General features: G+C 46.3%; 2 protein-coding genes across 2 annotated transcripts in view; one reads left to right on the top strand and one right to left on the bottom strand.

Moving 5' to 3' along the window:
- Positions 1-7,785, bottom strand: part of tomm70a (translocase of outer mitochondrial membrane 70 homolog A) — a 12,233-nt gene extending 4,448 nt beyond the window's left edge. The window contains 7 exon segments of the mRNA XM_080506067.1: positions 413-547; positions 1,717-1,924; positions 2,007-2,155; positions 2,249-2,358; positions 2,450-2,576; positions 3,543-3,716; positions 7,485-7,785. Coding sequence (XP_080362193.1) covers positions 413-547; positions 1,717-1,924; positions 2,007-2,155; positions 2,249-2,358; positions 2,450-2,576; positions 3,543-3,716; positions 7,485-7,715 — 1,134 coding nt within the window. The 5' untranslated portion in view covers positions 7,716-7,785.
- Positions 7,786-10,894: 3,109 nt separating this feature from the next.
- lnp1 (leukemia NUP98 fusion partner 1) lies at positions 10,895-17,119 on the top strand (the record flags this gene model as incomplete). Its single annotated transcript, XM_080506369.1, has 3 exons — positions 10,895-11,228; positions 15,602-15,844; positions 16,904-17,119. Exons 1-3 carry the CDS (start codon positions 11,043-11,045, stop codon positions 17,117-17,119), a joined length of 645 nt encoding a protein of 214 aa, XP_080362495.1. The 5' UTR covers positions 10,895-11,042.
- Positions 17,120-20,463: the final 3,344 nt, after the last annotated feature.

Below are 20,463 nucleotides of genomic sequence, written 5' to 3'. Positions count from 1 at the left end.
CAAAAGAAAGAAAGAAAAACAAAGAAACAAAGAAAGAAAAAGAAACAAACAAAAGAAACGAAAGAAAGAAAAACAAAGAAACGAAAGAAAGAAAAACAAAGAAACGAAAGAAAGAAAAACAAAGAAAGAAAGTATCTCTCTCTCTCTGACTTGGTGGCGGTGTTCTACGCGCCTCTCGGCAAAATGCAGCTCATCCTTTGCACATTTGCAGAGAATGATGATACTTTATTGATCCCGAGGGAAATTCAATTCACTTGCGCAAAATGCCCCCCCCCCGCCCCCCCCGTGGCTCGCGGGGCCCTACGCACAGCGCGTGTTCTGCGTGTAGGGAGGGGCGGGCCTGCTCGTCGTCCCCGTCGTCCCCGTCCCGGAGGACGGGTCGTCTGGAGGGCCGCGGTGCGTTCAGGCTCACCTGACCCCGGTGGTGGTACACGTCCGGGTTGCGCGTGTCGATCTCGGCCGCCATGTTGAAGTCTTGTGTGGAGAGCAGAGGCTGCTGCTGCTGCATGTACATGCTGCCTCGCTTGATGAGCGCGTTGGCCCGGAGCTGCAGCAGGGAGACGGCAGGGTGAGGGGGGGGGGGGGGGGGACACGACTGCAGCCCGGGTCGACAAGACGAGATTAAAGTCCCGGTGAAATGAAGGTTCCACCTCCAGAACTCTCTGGTGTCTCTTCTAGAACGTTTTCCTGCTAACTGGCTGAAGGTCAAATGTTAAAACGCGACAATCTGAGAGAAAATAGCCGATGAACGGCGCTATTTCCTCTGCTGGGCGGAGCTTCTGACAATAACAGTGACATCACGAGTTGTGCACACGCCCAAGTTGTGTTTACATTATGGAGGATCAGAGTTTTGACCACCAAGAGGCTGAATTGAACCATATTTCATCATCATGGTCATTTCAAACCCAGTGATTGATGAAGAAGACACAGAAGGTGGTTCTGCCATCGGTGACCCCGTCTGGAACATGTTTGAGGAAGCAGAAGACGCTTCGTCCTCCATTCGTCCTCGTCTCCTCGCCTCAGCAGCCGCCACTTTTCACCTTTGAGGCTTTGAGGCTCCTGACTTTTGGCAGAACGACCCGGCTTCCTGGATCCAACACGTCCAAGAGCTAGAAGACTGAATCACTGAAGACGAGTCCAGGTGTTACTGGATCGTCTACTAGCCGCCTGAGCTAGCGGTTAGCCGCTAGCCGTGTGAGCTAACAGCTAACCACTCCCGCCGCCCGTGCTCCTTTCCTCCTCTCTGGTCTCTTCCAGACTCAATCTTTCATCAAGGCTCATAAAACGCCGACTCGAACTTCAAAACACTGTAAAAACTTGGATATTTAAGAGGAAACAAGCCGATATAAACACAACAGATCGAGATCTGCACAACTCGTGATGTCACACATAGGCTCCGCCCACAATGGCCCATGAAGAAGAAGGATTCCCCCGACTTCCTCGGCTGGAGATTCAAAATTCAAATAACTTTGTTATGCGACAACAGTGGAGGGGCAGAGTCGGGGAACCTTACAAGTAGAACCACAACTATCGTTTTTTACAAAGTAGTGTTTTACATTTCACTGGGACTTTAAAGAATAATAATATGAGAACAATCCTTCTATAATCAGGAACCAGGAAACAGCGAGTTCTCATCAGGAAGGTTTTGGGGCCCAGAAGAAAAACGGTTTGCCACCAGTGGTTCTCCAGCCTTCCTGGTGAGGAACCTCCCAGTACCTTGACGCTGGCCTCCTGCATGTTGATGACCCGGTCCAGGTCGGGCTGAGCCGCCGTGGCGTTCCCGATCAGGAGGTAGAACGTGGCGCGCAGCAGTAGGGCCTCGGCGGTGTGGCGTCCTCCGGACTCCACCTCCTTGCTGCACTCGCTGATGATCTTGTCGTAGTTCTCCTCCTCCATGTACTGCTTGGCCTTCAGGTAGCCGGAGCTGAGAACAACACACCTCGTCAATCAACGCACCCGGACCTGGAACCTGGGACCTGGACCCTGGACCCTCGCCGCCCCCTCACCTCTCGGTGACCTCGGCAGCCTCGCCCTCGTTGTCCTTGTCCTCGTCCTTCTTCTCGCCCTTCTGCAGCGGCTGTGAGATGATGTCGTCGGTGAAGGAGCTGAAGTAGGACTTGATGAACTGAGGGGACGGCATCATGGGCTCGCGGTTCTGAAAGCCAGGGTCTGGGTCAGTCACAGAGACGGTGAAGGGAGGGAGGACGGACCTGGAGACGGGGGGGGGGAAGGGGGACGTGTCTCAGACCTTGTACTTGTCCTTGGCCTTCTCCTTGCCCAGGTGCTTCAGCACCTTGTCGGCCAGCAACATGCTGTGCTGGTTCTGGAAGGCCTCCAGGATGCAGACGGCCGTGACGTCTGGGGGGACGGAGCGAAGACGGACGTCAGCGAGTCACAGGTGAGGACAAAATGAGGGTTTCTTTTAACATTGGGGGACGAGGCGCCTCACCCTCCAGACACTCCTTCTTGTTGTCCAGCTTCTCCAGGGCCTTGGCCCTCCGGAACAGAGCCTTGACGTAGCGAGGGTTCAGCTCCACGGCCTGGGAGCAGTCCTGCACCACCTCCGTCCACTTGCTCTGGAAAACAGACGGGACGTCCAATCAGATTTCACGCTGCGTCAGCAAGACGCCACTCGAGGTGACCTGAGGTCAGAGACGAGTGGGACGTGGACGATTAGCAAAGGACCCAGGACACATTGACCAGAGGACTGAAACCAGCGTCACTGGGGGGAAAGCTGCTCTGGACAACGAGCTGCTGAAATTAAAAATTAATCATGAAGCAGTGATGCTCTGATGAGTTTGGCTTCAACTTGACAGGAAACAGGATTTTTTACTGAAGAGCAGCAGAAACACTTGATTCATGTTCATTTAAAGCTGCAGGTCGAGGCTCTGGAACCACAACGTCCATCCCCGTTGACCAGAGGGTTCACCAGACTGTTGACCAGACGAGGGTTTACCAGACAAGGGTTTACCAGACGGTTCACCAGACGGTTTACCAGACGAGGGTTTACCAGACGAGGGTTGACCAGATGGTTTACCAGACGAGGGTTTACCAGACGGTTCACCAGACGGTTCACCAGACGAGGGTTGACCAGATGGTTTACCAGACGAGGGTTTACCAGACGAGGGTTTACCAGACGATGGTTTACCAGAGGGTTTACCAGACGGTTTACTAGACAGTTGACCAGACGACGGCTGACCAGACAGTTTACCAGACAAGGGTTTACCAGAGAGTTTACCAGACAGTGTACCAGACGGTTGACCACATGAGGGTTTACCAGACAGTTGACTAGACGGTTGACCAGAGGGTTTACCAGAAGGTCTATCAGATGAGGGTTCACCAGTCAGTTAACTAGACGGTTCACCAGACAGTTGACTAGACGGTTGACCAGAGCGTTTACCAGACGACGGTGTACCAGATGGTTGACCAGAAGGTCTATCAGATGAGGGTTCACCAGACGGTTGACCAGACAGTTAACTAGACGGTTGACCAGACAGTTAACTAGACGGTTCACCAGACAGTTAACTAGACGGTTGACCAACCTGCTGTTCGTACGCTGCTGCTCTGTTCTGGTAGAAGGTGGACAAGTCGGACTTCTGCTCGGTGGGACACAGGGCGATGGCTTCTGTGTAGCACTGGATGGCGTTCTCAAACTTCCGGGCTTTGAAGTACTTGTTTCCTTTGTTCTTGGCTGCCTGGGCGCGGTCCAGAGGGCTCTGCAGCAGAGACACAGCGGAGAAACGTGACGCCAGTTACAGCGAGAGACTGGAAATCATCTGGTCTTTTCAGAAACACACATCAGTTCAACCCGGCAGGACACCGACACTCAGCCAAGCTAAACGTTAGCATTCTGCAAGCAGCATTAAAGATTCAGATGAAAGCAGATGTCTCATCACATCTTTAGACAAATTTTGTCCTACATTGTTATCAAAAGTACAGTCTACTTTACTGTGTGTACTTGGGAATACGTTTCCTCTCGGCCGGCTGCAAACTGTGGACTGGATTTCCTGAAGGGAGGCGGATCTCAATGAGAGGCGGAGTCACGAGTCAGGAAATCCAGTCCACAGTTTGCAGCCAGCTCAGCATGTAGGGAAGCCACTGCTCATGACCACACGTCGCCGTTTGGACCGATTTTACGCTCAAAACTCCACAAAGTGTGGAGGCGAATGTTTGTGAAGCCGTCGTCCAGCAGGAGGCGCTCTGCAGCCACACGACAACGCTTTAGACCTCCAGCTCTCCTTCCTCACACCTCCGTCCTCCTCCACCCTAAACTCCCTGAAACAGTCCCAGTGGGTGGAGCTGCGCTGATAAAGAATTCCTCCAGGATCAATAAAGATTGTGGGGTTTTAAAGATAGAACTAGTTTATTAGAGACCATGACGTCACTCAGACCCTCACATTGTCCACATTGTTTATAGAACTAGTTTATTAGAGACCCACATTGTCCACATGGTTTATAGAACTAGTTTATTAGAGACCCACATTGTTTATAGAACTAGTTTATTAGAGACCCACATTGTCCACATGGTTTATAGAACTAGTTTATTAGAGACCCACATTGTTTATAGAACTAGTTTATTAGAGACCCACATTGTCCACATGGTTTATAGAACTAGTTTATTAGAGACCCACATTGTTTATAGAACTAGTTTATTAGAGACCCACATTGTTTATAGAACTAGTTTATTAGAGACCCACATTGTTTATAGAACTAGTTTATTAGAGACCCACATTGTTTATAGAACTAGTTTATTAGAGACCCACATTGTCCACATGGTTTATAGAACTAGTTTATTAGAGACCCACATTGTCCACATTGTTTATAGAACTAGTTTATTAGAGACCCACATTGTCCACATGGAACTAAAAGACTTTGTCCTGCTTCTCACCTTCTACTGACCTCAAGTCGTTTTGTAGAAAACATGTAAACATTCCTACATTTCATACTTCACTGTAGACGGTCTATTACTGCCTCATAACAAAACATTAATCATAATATCATTAAAGCAAACAGCTCTGGTGTCGGCAGATATTCAATTTGAGGATCAGGATCGGAAGTCAAAAAAGTGGTGCTTCTCTTCTATTATTTCTTAATTTGCATTGAACCAAAGTCTAACTGAGGAGTTGATCAGTGCCGAGCTCATCATGGCGTCTTTAACCGGCAGAGCTTGTTAATGTGTTGCTCCTGATGACGCCATGTTGGAAAGCCCAGCATGAGACTGTTCTTTAACAACGTCTGGATAAAAAACAACAATCAGCCTTCGTCGCCTCACCGTGTGTATAAAAAATAAAAGCACCTGTGAAAGCAGCAGCAGCAGCAGCCGCCTGTACCACGTCTGGTGTGGACAGATTGTGACGTTTGGCTCGCGGCCAGATCTTCACTCCTCCGGGAACAAGGTGTTGCACAAGTCTGGGTCAACGGTGGAACTAAATCCACTGCGGGAGGAACCGACAGAACCGACAGAACACTTTCACTTTCACTTTCACATGCACAGACACCACCTTTTAATCCTCAATGAGAGTCGAAGGAGGGAAAGTTCTGAGAACAGACTGAACTCCGGCTGCTTTAGATGGTGCTGCTATAGATGGTGCTGCTTTAGGTGGTGCTGCTTTAGGTGGTGCTGCTATAGATGGTGCTGCTATAGATGGTGCTGCTTTAGGTGGTGCTGCTTTAGATGGTGCTGCTTTAGGTGGTGCTGCTTTAGGTGGTGCTGCTTTAGGTGGTGCTGCTTTAGGTGAAGCTGCTATAGGTGGTGCTGCTTTAGGTGAAGCTGCTTTAGATGGTGCTGCTTTAGGTGGTGCTGCTTTAGGTGGTGCTGCTTTAGGTGGTGCTGCTTTAGGTGGTGCTGCTTTAGGTGAAGCTGCTTTAGGTGAAGCTGCTTTAGATGGTGCTGCTTTAGGTGGTGCTGCTTTAGGTGGTGCTGCTTTAGATGGTGCTGCTTTAGGTGGTGCTGCTTTAGGTGGTGCTGCTTTAGATGGTGCTGCTTTAGGTGAAGCTGCTTTAGATGGTGCTGCTTTAGGTGGTGCTGCTTTAGGTGGTGCTGCTTTAGGTGGTGCTGCTTTAGGTGGTGCTGCTTTAGATGGTGCTGCTTTAGGTGGTGCTGCTTTAGATGGTGCTGCTTTAGGTGGTGCTGCTTTAGATGGTGCTGCTTTAGGTGGTTCCTGCTTTAGGTGGTTCCTGCTTTAGATGGTGCTGCTTTAGATGGTGCTGCTTTAGATGGTGCTGCTTTAGGTGGTGCTGCTTTAGGTGGTGTCGTCCATCAGCTTGAGACAGACGTGCATCACAGGCCACGTTAACACGTACCGGAGTATCTGAATAAACTGGTATTTCTCTACGTTTAAGGTTCTTTTTACTCAGAAACCAGCTGCGACTCGCCACAAACCAGGATTCCTGAAGTCTCCCGCCCACAGAGGAGATCTGGATCAAACCAGTGTCTGTCTGCATGTAAACGCAGGGAGGAGGTTGTCTCTGGCGACTTCTCGCTGCACTGCCCCCCGCAGGTCTGGAGGCTCATTGCAGCTCTGAACCAGCTGGACATGACGGTCCGTGGAAATGAAGATTATTTTTGTTGTTGTTGTTGTTTATTTAAACTGGGTACGTGTAAACGTGGCCTCAGACAGGAGGACGTTTTTCTGAAGCTTTGACGAATCATAATGTAGCGATCACGGAGTTGGTCGCTGCAAGGCATGATGGGAATTCATGTTATGTGTTGCTGGAGGTTATTGTTGGGGTTTGTGTTGATTGTGCTCATGTTGTGTTTTTGTTCCTCGGCTCAGGGAGGAATTCTTTCATCTCGTTTAGTTTGGTTCGTTAGATGCTAGTTTGCAACCATGAGTGACGAAGGTGTGTGGAGTGTCAGTTCCGGTTGCGGGGTTCTTGTCAAAATAAAAGCCTCTGGTTGATCAGCTGGCAGAAAAAGAATCTCCAGTCAGATCAATTCTTCCACGGCGCTAGTCCTCACAATAATTTGGTTTTTGATCATTTATAACTGAATTTACAACCTGCGTGTCAGAACTTTCTGTCGACTCGGTTGCGCCATTTCCATAATAAATAAGCGGAAAATAAGTGTTTTTGTTTAATTGCTTCAATTAGAATAATGGTGGATGTCTTATTAACGAGGGGTCCTGGACCGTCCCGCCCCCCACAGGAACGACCCGGGAGGCGGATCCTCCTCACCAGACTGGACGAGACATCACGTCTTCACCCCGTCGCCGTCTTCACGCACAATTCACGTCAAAACGAGGTTTAACCGCAGCACATTAGAGCAGCTAGCTCGTTAGCCAGCGGGCTAATCCAGCCCTGCTGCCCGCCGCGGCTCGCGCCGGGCAGCCTCTCCCCCTCCCTGCGTGCCCTTGACTCCCCCCGCCCGGCCCCGGCGCGGTGCGGCCGGGAGAGAGGGAGGAGGGAGAGGCTCGCTGCGGCCGGGAGGAGCCCAAACACAACCCGCGGAGGCAGCGGGTCTCCCGGGAGCGCGTCGCCCTCACCATGTTCTCCGGCTCCGCGGTCCTCGCGGCTCCGTCCTGGCCCTGCACGGGGCTGGCGCTGCCTTCGGGAGTCTTCCGCTCCCCGGTGCCTTTCCGCTCCTTCGTCCGGCTGCGGTTCCACAGGTACACCGCGCCGACCCCCAGCACGATGGGGGTCCCCACCAGCAGCGCCAGCTGCCAGCGGGGGAGTCCGGTGCCGGACTGCGGCTCGACTGGCTTTGAGGCTGCCATGATGAACGACGGAGCGACGGTTAGCCAGCAGCCCGCAGGACGGCGTGACGAGCTCCGCTGCGTCTTCTTCTTCTTCCCGTGCTTGCGCGAGGTCACGGGCCGCGCGGGGCACCACGGGAAAGTGGCTGGAGGGGGCGCGGGGGCTGCTGGGAGTCGGAGTCCCAAACGGGAGGCGAGAGCCGTCGAGGAAAGGGGCGTGTCCGACGGAACAAGCGCGATGAAACTACATCCGCGCCGAGTTTTTACCCGTAGATGCCTCACGTTGCCGCCTGTGACGCGCCTGCAGCGCCGCCATCTTGGAGAGGTCGTCCTCTTCTGCTCAACATAAGGATTTGTACGGATGTGAGGATTTGGCATATATACGCATGTATGCAGCATATATTTGCATATAAGAGGATATATGCGCATATATGAAACCTATAAGCAGTTTCTATGCACACATAGGCAAAATTGAGGTGAATATATGTGAATATACAGGCCATATAGGTCTCCTGAACTGCTTCTTTATTTCCACATATATATATATATATATAGCCTATATCTCACTTTGGCAGCTGTCATACATTATCAAGGCAATAACTAAGAACTAACTAAAAAACAGTTATTTAAGAAGAACATATAGGTGCATATATATACCTATATAGGTACCTGTATGCACATATATGTGTACATATATGTGCATTTATGTACATATAATGTATGAAAACGGCCAATTTTATATATGTCACATATATTCAAAACCTATATTAAAACATATATGTTTATATAGGTTCTTTCCATGTGGGCACTTCAAATGGGACTCTTTGCCCCGTTAATTAGATATTGGGAACAATACGGTATATTGTGGAGGGAATTTTAATATATTTGTATTTTCATTGTGAATTTATTGTTGCAGTGAAGTTGCAGGAGAAGTAGGTGACTGGACCGATCGATCCTGCCTCTAAACACGCTGCTGCTCTCAGGATAATCAATTGTTATGTTGATTTGTCACATAATCAATGTGAGTGTAACACACAACACGTGCTCACGCCAGACAACCTTGTGTTCAACATGCACGGCAACTTTCCCCCCGATTCAGAAGCTTCTTGTGAGCCAGAGAGTGAAGTTCTGAACCAGGTCGTCTGACCTCCCCTGTATTCCCGAGTCCCGCTGTTCTTCCTGGGAATTGTCTGCTACTGTTAGCGCCGCGCGGCTTAGCGGGAGCCGCTGCACGTTAAGTAACCTGCTGTTGTAACGTCGCCTGGCGTTTAGATAGCAGAGCCTTGAAAATGTAAACCTGCACTGATACCTTCAGTAAACAACCAATAACTCCTGTTGGATCATTAATCTCATGACAGAGAGATTGTATACTGTCGTACTGCTGCTGCTGCTTGTTGTTGTTGTTGTTGTTGTTGTTGTTGTTGACGTGAGAGTTGCTGCAAAACTTGTTGTCACACTAAAGCATATTGTTTTATTCCTCAGCTTTTTTTCACAAGTGGAATAAGACTCATCAACATTCAGCTCATCCCACATGGAAAGAACTATATAAACATATATGTTTTAATATAGGTTTTTAATATATGTGACATATATAAAATTGGCAGTTTTCCTATAAAATATTTACGTATATGTGTACACATATCCGTGCATACAGGTACCTATATCCGTGCATATAGGTACATATATGCACGTATATGTTCTTCTTGCGTAATTGTTTTTTAGTTAGTTCTTAATTAATGCCTTGATAATGTATGACAGCTGCCAAAGTGATGTGTATATATATATATATATATATATATATATATATATATATATATATATATATATATATATATATATATATATATATATATATATATATATACACACACACACACACACACACACACATATATATATATATATATATATATATATATATATATATATATATATATATATGTGTGTGTGTGTGTGTGTGTGTGTATATATGTATATATATATGTGGAAATAAAGAAGCAGCACAGGAGACCTATATGGCCTCTATATTCACATATATGCACCTAAGATTTGCCTATATGTGGCATATATATGCATGTATGCAGCATATATGTGCATATAAACTGCTTATAGGTTTCATATATGCACATATATCCTCATATAGGCTCTTTCCATGTGGGATAGACCTACATTACATAGATTGTACTAATTTAAATACAATAAAGACACTCGTCCTCAAAAACGGTCCAGATTATATTAGTTCCTCTTTAACCAGTGTTTATTGCATCTCGTGGGGATTTTAATTAAATTTACTTTCATTTCATCAACTTGAACCACAAAAAGATTCCACTCTTTTTAACACGTATAGATAATAAACCAGCAAAATAGACCAGTAAGGTTTAGATATTTCTCTAAATTATAACTGTCATGCATTTAGAAAGTGGTTTAAATAAAAAGCCGTTCAATCACACGTAACTTTAATGCTAATTATTTCACATTAATGTGTTTCATTCTGAAAGAAAATGACCTTTGTTGAACTTGTGAGTATTAATAATCACATGAACTGTAAATTTAATCAACACAGAGAAACTAGAAGCAAAAACCTGGAGAATCAAGAGGTTTAAAGTTTGATTCTTTACCAATGTGCTGTTTTGAAATCCCAATAAAGAGACTTTAACGTCTCGTCCGGCCGTCGTGACGAGACGGTTATTGGATGTTTAGTTTTCCCAGTGTGTTCGTCCAGACGCCCACATTTCTATAAGGGAGGGGAGGAGGTCGTCTATATTGTGGGAAAAACCCCCCCAAAAAAACCAAAGGAAACCAAAACATCCACATCTTGTTGTTGCTCTTCAAGCAGAAGGGGGACCTGCTGGACTTCAGGGTGTTTCCTCTCACCCGGGTTACATAAGCTGCACTCCATATTTATTGACAGGTTTGATGAGCCGGCCAGTGGAAACTATGGGGGAATTGGTGGCGTCGCCTGGGGGCCGTGGGGGAGGGGAGGGGGTGGGGGGGGCAGTGGAAACACTAAAAGCAGTGGTCCCATCAGGAGCTGCCAAAACGCCGCCGCTCCTCCATGCTAACGTTCCGCCTCCGTCGCTAATTAGATTAAAGAGGATTCTCGTATTTAAAGCGCCGCGGTTTATTTATTTGTCGTCCCAGAATAGCTGGACGCTGCAGCTGGACTTGTCTTCGCCCCGTGGGACACCGTGGGACGGAGTGGGACAGAGTGGGACGGAGTGGGACAGAGTGGGACAGAGTGGGACAGAGTGGGACACTGTGGGACACCGTGGGACGGAGTGGGACCGTCAGTCAGACGCTCAGAGGCTCAGTGTCCACCCTGGTCCTCCCGGGACTCGCCGCTCCACCATGTCCCTCAGGCTGCTGCCCGCCTTCACCATGGACAACGACGAGGACGACGACGGGAACTTCACCAAGTGGATGAGCAGCTACTGGGGCCACGGGGCCGAGGGGGGGCCGTCCAGGGACCGGAAGCGCAGCTTCAGGAGGCCTGCAAGGACGCAGGCCGACCGGCGGGCGTCTCTTCCTACCGTGGTAGGAACCTAACACTACCCTACCCTACCCTACCCTAAACTAACCCTACCCTACCCTACCCTAACCAACCCTAACCCTAACCCTGCCAGGACGCAGGCCGACCGGCGGGCGTCTCTTCCTACCGTGGTAAGAACCTAACACTGCCCTACCCTGACCTAACCTAACCTAACCCTACCCTAACCTAACCCTACCTGAACCTAACCAACCCTAACCCTAACCTACCCTACCCTAACCTAACCCTACCCTACCCGAACCTACCCCTACCCTAACCCTAACCAAACCTACCCTTACCCTACCCCTACCCTAACCCTAACCCTAATCAAACCTAACCAAACCCGGCCATAACCTAACCCTAACCCTAACCAACCCTACCCTAACCTAACCCTAACCAACTCTAACCCTAACCCTACCCTAAACCTAACCAACCCTACCCTAACCTAACCCTACCCTACCCGAACCTACCCCTACCCTAACCCTAACCAAACCTACCCTTACCCTACCCCTACCCTAACCCTAACCCTAACCCTAACCAAACCTAACCAAACCCGGCCATAACCTAACCCTAACCCTAACCAACCCTACCCTAACCTAACCCTAACCAACTCTAACCCTAACCCTACCCTAAACCTAACCAACCCTACCCTAACCAACCCTACCCTAACCCTAACCCTAGCCAACCCTACCCTAACCAACCCTACCCTAACCCTAACCAACCCTACCCTAACCTAACCCTAACCAACCTTAACCCTAACCCTACCCTAACCCTACCCCTACCCCTAACCCTAGCCAACCCTACCCTAACCCAACCCTACCCTAACCAACTCTACCCTACCCTACCCTACCCTACCCTAACCTGATACTGAATATTACCTGTAAATGTCCTAATGTACGGTCACACCTGCACAGAGTGCAGCTCTTTACCTCCCTACACTTGGACTTGGACTTTCTTTATTGTCACTGCACAGTTACATCACACAGTGAGCAAGTGGCAACGAAATGTCGTTGCTTAGCAACCGGTACAAAAGGCATTAAAAAAAACGTATTTAAATATATTTTAAAAAGTAGAGCAAACAGTCAAACAGTTAAAATAAGGTGCATATGAACGATAAATAAAAGAGCAGGATGAGAAAGGGGAGAGATTAAGATTGAATAGAGACACAGTCTGGAGGTTTACTCTATTTTAGAGGATTTTTCTTTTTAAAACTCGTCTTAAAACCCATTTTTATTCTTTGTCTTGTACCTCAGTGAGACTCTGCTCTGGTTTTAGTGCCTTCGTTTTTTATTGTTTTAACTTTTTATGTTTTGTTTATTGTTTTACCATCTGATTGTTTTTATTGCTTTAACTTTTTTTAGTGAGGCAACGTTAAGTAATAACATGTTACTTAAGGTCATTAGTGAGGCAACGTTAAGTAATAACATGTTACTTAAGGTCGTTAGTGAGGCAACATTAAGTAATAACATGTTACTTAAGGTCGTTAGTGAGGCAACATTAAGTAATAACATGTTACTTAAGGTCGTTAGTGAGGCAACGTTAAGTAATAACATGTTACTTAAGGTCGTTAGTGAGGCAACGTTAAGTAATAACATGTTACTTAAGGTCATTAGTGAGGCAACGTTAAGTAATAACATGTTACTTAAGGTCGTTAGTGAGGCAACGTTGAGTAATAACATGTTACTTAAGGTCGTTAGTGAGGCAACGTTGAGTAATAACATGTTACTTAAGGTCGTTAGTGAGGCAACGTTGAGTAATAACATGTTACTTAAGGTCGTTAGTGAGGCAACGTTGAGTAATAACATGTTACTTAAGGTCGTTAGTGAGGCAACGTTAAGTAATAACATGTTACTTAAGGTCGTTAGTGAGGCAACGTTAAGTAATAACATGTTACTTAAGGTCATTAGTGAGGCAACGTTAAGTAATAACATGCTACTTAAGGTCATTAGTGAGGTAACGTTAAGTAATAACATGTTACTTAAGGTCATTAGTGAGGTAAGGTTAAGTAATAACATGTTACTTAAGGTCATTAGCGAGGCAACGTTAAGTAATAACATGTTACTTAAGGTCATTAGCGAGGCAACGTTAAGTAATAACATGTTACTTAAGGTCATCAGCGAAGCAACGTTAAGTAATAACATGTTACTTAAGGTCATCAGTGAGGCAACGTTAAGTAATAACATGTTACTTAAGGTCATCAGTGAGGCAACGTTAAGTAATAACATGTTACTTAAGGTCATCAGTGAGGCAACGTTAAGTAATAACATGTTACTTAAGGTCATTAGTGAGGTAAGATTAAGTAATAACATGTTACTTAAGGTCATTAGTGAGGCAACGTTAAGTAATAACATGTTACTTAAGGTCGTTAGTGAGGCAACGTTAAGTAATAACATGTTACTTAAGGTCGTTAGTGAGGCAACGTTAAGTAATAACATGTTACTTAAGGTCGTTAGTGAGGCAACGTTAAGTAATAACATGTTACTTAAGGTCGTTAGTGAGGCAACGTTAAGTAATAACATGTTACTTAAGGTCGTTAGTGAGGCAACGTTAAGTAATAACATGTTACTTAAGGTCATCGGCGAGGCAACGTTAAGTAATAACATGTTACTTAAGGTCATCGGCGAGGTAACGTTAAGTAATAACATGTTACTTAAGGTCATTGGCGAGGTAACGTTAAGTAATAACATGTTACTTAAGGTCATTAGTGAGGCAACATTAAGTAATAACATGTTACTTAAGGTCATTGGCGAGGCAACGTTAAGTAATAACATGTTACTTAAGGTCATCAGTGAGGCAACGTTAAGTAATAACATGTTACTTCAGGTCATTAGTGAGGCAACGTTAAGTAATAACATGTTACTTAAGGTCGTTAGTGAGGCAACGTTAAGTAATAACATGTTACTTAAGGTCATCAGCGAGGCAACGTTAAGTAATAACATGTTACTTAAGGTCGTTAGTGAGGCAACGTTAAGTAATAACATGTTACTTAAGGTCATCAGCGAGGCAACGTTAAGTAATAACATGTTACTTAAGGTCGTTAGTGAGGCAACGTTAAGTAATAACATGTTACTTAAGGTCATCAGCGAGGCAACGTTAAGTAATAACATGTTACTTAAGGTCGTTAGTGAGGCAACGTTAAGTAATAACATGTTACTTAAGGTCATCGGCGAGGTAACGTTAAGTAATAACATGTTACTTAAGGTCGTTAGTGAGGCAACGTTAAGTAATAACATGTTACTTAAGGTCATCAGCGAGGCAACGTTAAGTAATAACATGTTACTTAAGGTCGTTAGTGAGGCAACGTTAAGTAATAACATGTTACTTAAGGTCATCGGTGAGGCAACGTTAAGTAATAACATGTTACTTAAGGTCATTAGCGAGGCAACGTTAAGTAATAACATGTTACTTAAGGTCATCAGCGAGGCAACGTTAAGTAATAACATGTTACTTAAGGTCGTTAGCGAGGCAACGTTAAGTAATAACATGTTACTTAAGGTCATCAGCGAGGCAACGTTAAGTAATAACATGTTACTTAAGGTCATTAGCGAGGCAACGTTAAGTAATAACATGTTACTTAAGGTCGTTAGTGAGGCAACGTTCAATTCTTTTCCATCCAAACATCACGGAGTCGTCGGTTTCACACAACATGTTTTCAGAAATAACTCCATTCCAGTAGTTTTGTTTGTTTGTTTTTTTCTTTTTTTTCTGCCTGTTTAGTTATTTTATTGGATTTTGTTAGTTTTTTTCCGCCGGTTTAGTTATTTTATTGGATTTGTTTTGTTTTTTTCTTCCTGTTTAGTTATTTTATTGGATTTAGTTTGTTTTGTTTTTTTCTTCCTGTTTAGTTATTTTATTGGATTTAGTTTGTTTTGTTTTTTTCTTCCTGTTTAGTTATTTTATTGGATTTGTTTTGTTTTTTTCTTCCTGTTTAGTTATTTTATTGGATTTAGTTTGTTTTGTTTTTTTCTTCCTGTTTAGTTATTTTATTGGATTTGTTTTGTTTTTTTCTTCCTGTTTAGTTATTTTATTGGATTTAGTTTGTTTTGTTTTTTTCTTCCTGTTTAGTTATTTTATTGGATTTAGTTTGTTTTGTTTTTTTCTTCCTGTTTAGTTATTTTATTGGATTTTGTTTGTTTTTTTCTGCCTGTTTAGTTATTTTATTGGATTTTGTTGGTTTTTTTCTGCCGGTTTAGTTATTTAACTGGATTTAGTTTGCTTCATGTGTCTCCAGCAGAATGGAGGAAGGACTTCCTGTCCCTTTCCCAACATGTATTATATTGAACTTGGACTCATTCTTTAATTCGTCGTCCCCGTTGTGTCTCCTGGTTCTGACTGTCCCGGGGTCCCGGTGTCTGTCTCCCGTGTCCTCTGTGGTCCACAGTCCCAGCTAGACGCCATGAAGCTGAACAAGCTGCACGCCGCCACCATGGCGCCGGCTCCCAGCCAGCTGAGGCTGAGGGAGGAGAAGGGCGAGGCCCGGGGCCACCAGAGGGCCCGGCGCACCGCCTCCGACGACAACAGCCGGTCCAAGACCTCCGTCACCGAGAGTCGCATCGACACCATCCCCGAGCTGACGGAGTCGTTTGAGAAGAGACTCTGCCTCGGCAGGAAACGAGCGTCTCTGGTCAGTAGAACCAACGTCTCTCAGTCCAGCTTGGGGACGTCTGTCCTTCACTAGTAATAGTTTAATTTAATTTAATTTAATTTAATTTAATTTAATTTAATTTAATTTAATTTAATTTAATTTAATTTAATTTAATTTGATTTGATTTGATTTGATTTGATTTGATTTGATTTAATTTAATTTAATTTAATTTAATTTAATTTAATTTAATTTGATTTGATTTAATTTAATTTAATTTAATTTAATTTAATTTAATTTAATTTAATTTAATTTAATTTAATTTAATTTAATTTAATTTAATTTAATTTAATTTAATTTTGTTATGTGATATTATATTATGTTATGTTATGTTTTGTTATGTTATATTATTCTATTTTATTGTATTGTATTGTATTGTATTATATTATATTACATTATATTATATTATTTTATATTATATTACATTATTTTATTTTATATTATATTATGTTATGTTATTCTATTGTATTGTATTATATTATATTATAACATAACATAACATAAAATAATATAATACAATATAATATAATATAATATAATACAATATAATATAATATAATATAATATAACTTAACATAACATAACATAACATTTTATGTTTATTTATGTTATGTTAAGTTATATTATATCATATTATATTATATTATATTATATTATATTATATTATATTATATTATATTATATTATATTATGTGTGTCTTCTTTGCAGAACGGAGACAAATCGTGCCATATCTGCCATGAGGACATGCGGGGGACAGGAGGGACAGGGGGGACAGGAGGGACAGGGGGGACAGGAGGGACAGGAGGGACAGGAGGGGGGGTCCAGGAGCTCCAGTGTCCCCACCGCTTCCACAAAGAAGTAAGACACGTCGTCCGTCCTGCTGCATGTTTCGTCCTGTTAGCTGAAGCCCGGCATGTGAAGGAGGAGGGAGCTGACCCTGGACCTGCATGAAGCCCCCCCCCCCCCCCCCCCGGACCCCCCCCCACCTCACTGACTGACCCCCTGTATCTCCGCCCCGCCGTGCTGAAGGTGGCCCGCAGGTTAGAGGCGTGTCGCCCCCGCAGCGGCAGCGAAGCGGCGGCGTGTCGCCCGAGGAGGCCGCCGGCCGAGAGGAGGAACTCTGCAGACGGACCCGTTCCCGGGGAGCCGGAGCAGCGGCACACCCCCCGCCGACAGCTCTCCCTGCGCAGGCACCGCTGACCTCGTCGGGACGGGACGACCTGCCACAGCTGCAGAACCTCTGCAGCCCGTCCTGAACTCTGGCCGGGCGACCGTCCCGCGACCTTCCGGCGTTTGGTTTTGGTCGCCGGACCCCGCGAGCCTCGGTTCTGCTCCGAGGCTTCTGGGGTCATTCGACTCGTCCTTCTAGATCCAAAGCCTCGTGTCAAAACAGCGTCGAAGCCAAAAACTACAAATGTTAAAAGATTTTAGTGCATCGATCTATTTTTAGGATTATTTGTGTGTTTTTCAAACTAACTAAGTGTTTGTTTCCTTTACCTATATAATACTTTCACTTGAAGTTTCCTGCTTACGTTACCTTGTACATGTCACATTATACTGAAATGTATTTGACTTTGCCGTGTGCCTCAATATAGTGCCAGTTTAATATACTGTATAGATAAACTGTAGTCCGTGGGTCAGATGTGATGGTAACGACGAGGAGAACAGGAAATGTCTTCATGTACATGTGTTGGATGACTTAGAACATCACACGGCGACAACATTTCCGACTCAAAGTATTTAAAATCCATTAGAAGCCCAGATTGAATCAACATTGAAATGTCGTCAGGCTGAAGAGTGAGGTGGACATTGATGTCAGAACATTGAAGTAACATTGAGTTTGCTCGCTGTGATCAACATTGAAAGAATATTGAATTTTCGATGAACCCAGACGATTCAACCACGTTATTATCAGTGAAAATGCAACATCCATGCATCATTAATTCAACAACAGTTCTTCAATTGTTGAAATAGCAACTGTAATTAAATATTGAAGCAAAATCACCTTTTCAACCTCAACCACAAATAACCAATCTGACCACAAGCCAACGTTTAGCTGTCTGGGACTTTGTGTCGTCAGCGTTGCTGTTTTTTTGCACCTTCTGCTGTTTATTGACACTTTATTTGACGTGTGGACAAGCGTGATAAAGTCTCTGTGTTGTGTTCAGTGTTGATATTCTGTGTTGTAACGAACAGGATGAAGAGTCACGGAACATTAAAGAAAGTAGATGGAATTTCACATTTTACTTTGTTGAATGTTTGCGGTGGAGTGAAGGTCCCCGGACTTTGGGTTCGTCGGGGGTTCATTGTTTGTTAGGATGTCATCAAATGTCTTGTCCAGCAGCACCAGGGAGGATCTGGACGGGAAAAGAGCTAAAGTATTCACTACGGTGGCCGACGAGCGCGAACGCACTACAAAAGAGAAACGCTCGTGGAAATCTTATAGAAAAATTACTGGGAGTTGGGAAAAGTCTTCCACAGGATAGAAACTGTCCTCAGCTTTAATATGAGGTATTATCTGTGTTGCTACGTGGGCTAGCAAGCGAGCTACGAATGTTTTTGTGCATCTTCTTGCCCGGATCTCTATATTTCGCTCCGGGGGGAGACCTATCCAAGATGGCGGCGCTGTTTGGCATTGAGGCTTCTAGTGTTTTATATCTATGCCGCGACCGACAACGTTCTCATTCATTCACTCCTTGTTGTTTTGTCTCCGGTGTTGAGCCTCGGCCCCGCCACCTAGCGGCCTGGAGGCTCTCTCGCAGCGCGTTTGCGCTTGTCGGCCACCGTATTTCAGCCTTATTGACAATAACTGTCCTGAGATTTAACGGCGTTTCCGCCAAATGTCTTCCAGTGCATGGAGCTGTGGCTGTGGAAGAAGCAGCTGTGTCCCGCATGCCGTGTCCACGCGTCCATGATAAAGCCCCTCTACTGGTCCTCGTGCCGCACCACCCTCCCATAGCGGCGCTGCACCTCCACCCGCAACGCCCCGCGATGCTACGTCACCTCCGACCCTCTGCGTATGTTCTCCCAGGAACAGGAGGCGGAGCTTCTTTACCAGGAGCTCCTCCTCCCAGGAGCAGGAGGCGGAGCTTCAGCAGGAGCTCCTCCTCTCAGGAACAGGAGGCGGGGCTTCAGCAGGAGCTCCTCCTCCTCTCAGGAACAGGAGGCGGAGCTTCAGCAGGAGCTCCTCCTCCTCTCAGGAACAGGAGGCGGAGCTTCAGCAGGAGCTCCTCCTCTCAGGAACAGGAGGCGGAGCTTCAGCAGGAGCTCCTCCTCTCAGGAACAGGAGGCGGAGCTTCAGCAGGAGCTCCTCCTCCTCTCAGGAACAGGGGCGGAGCTTCTTTACCAGGAGCTCCTCCTCTCAGGAACAGGAGGCGGATCTTCAGCAGGAGCTCCTCCTCTCAGGAACAGGAGGCGGGGCTTCAGCAGGAGCTCCTCCTCTCAGGAACAGGAGGCGGAGCTTCTTCAGCAGGAGCTCCTCCTCCTCTCAGGAACAGGAGGCGGAGCTTCTTCAGCAGGAGCTCCTCCTCTCAGGAACAGGAGGAGGAGCTTCAGCAGGAGCTCCTCCTCTCAGGAATAGGAGGCGGAGCTTCAGCAGAAGCTCCTCCTCTCAGGAACAGGAGGCGGAGCTTCAGCAGGAGCTCCTCCTCCTCTCAGGAACAGGAGGCGGAGCTTCTTCAGCAGTAGCTCCTCCTCTCAGGAACAGGAGGCGGGGCTCCTCCTCTCAGGAACAGGAGGCGGAGCTTCAGCAGGAGCTCCTCCTCCTCTCAGGAACAGGGGCGGAGCTTCTTTACCAGGAGCTCCTCCTCTCAGGAACAGGAGGAGGAGCTTCTTCAGCAGGAGCTCCTCCTCCTCTCAGGAACAGGAGGCGGGGCTTCAGCAGGAGCTCCTCCTCTCAGGAACAGGAGGCGGGGCTTCAGCAGGAGCTCCTCCTCCTCTCAGGAACAGGGGCGGGGCTTCAGCAGGAGCTCCTCCTCTCAGGAACAGGAGACGGAGCTTCTTCAGCAGGAGCTCCTCCTCCTCTCAGGAACAGGAGGCGGGGCTTCAGCAGGAGCTCCTCCTCTCAGGAACAGGAGGCGGGGCTTCAGCAGGAGCTCCTCCTCCTCTCAGGAACAGGGGCGGGGCTTCAGCAGGAGCTCCTCCTCTCAGGAACAGGAGACGGAGCTTCTTCAGCAGGAGCTCCTCCTCCCAGGAACAGGAGGCGGAGCTTCAGCAGGAGCTCCTCCTCCTCTGAGGAACAGGGGCGGAGCTTCTTTACCAGGAGCTCCTCCTCTCAGGAACAGGAGGCGGGGCTTCAGCAGGAGCTCCTCCTCTCAGGAACAGGGGGCGGGGCTTCAGCAGGAGCTCCTCCTCTCAGGAACAGGAGGCGGGGCTTCAGCAGGAGCTGGACGCTGCTGTTCACAATAAAAGACACTGAGGTCGTCTCAATGTAAAAAAAATAAAAAATGAGGATTGTTGTGAAGTGGTTTCTAAACTGTATTTAAATGACGTTCACACTGAGAACATCAAAGAGTGATATTAACAGGTCAAATAGTCCAGTGTTTACTGAGGACTGTTTTAATAGTTATAAAGTGAAATAAAGCTCCTGAGGTGTTTGTAG

Source organism: Blennius ocellaris (assembly GCF_963422515.1).
Source record: "Blennius ocellaris genome assembly, chromosome: 12".
Classification (NCBI taxonomy): domain Eukaryota; kingdom Metazoa; phylum Chordata; class Actinopteri; order Blenniiformes; family Blenniidae; genus Blennius; species Blennius ocellaris.
This window is presented reverse-complemented; position numbering and strand designations above follow the sequence as displayed.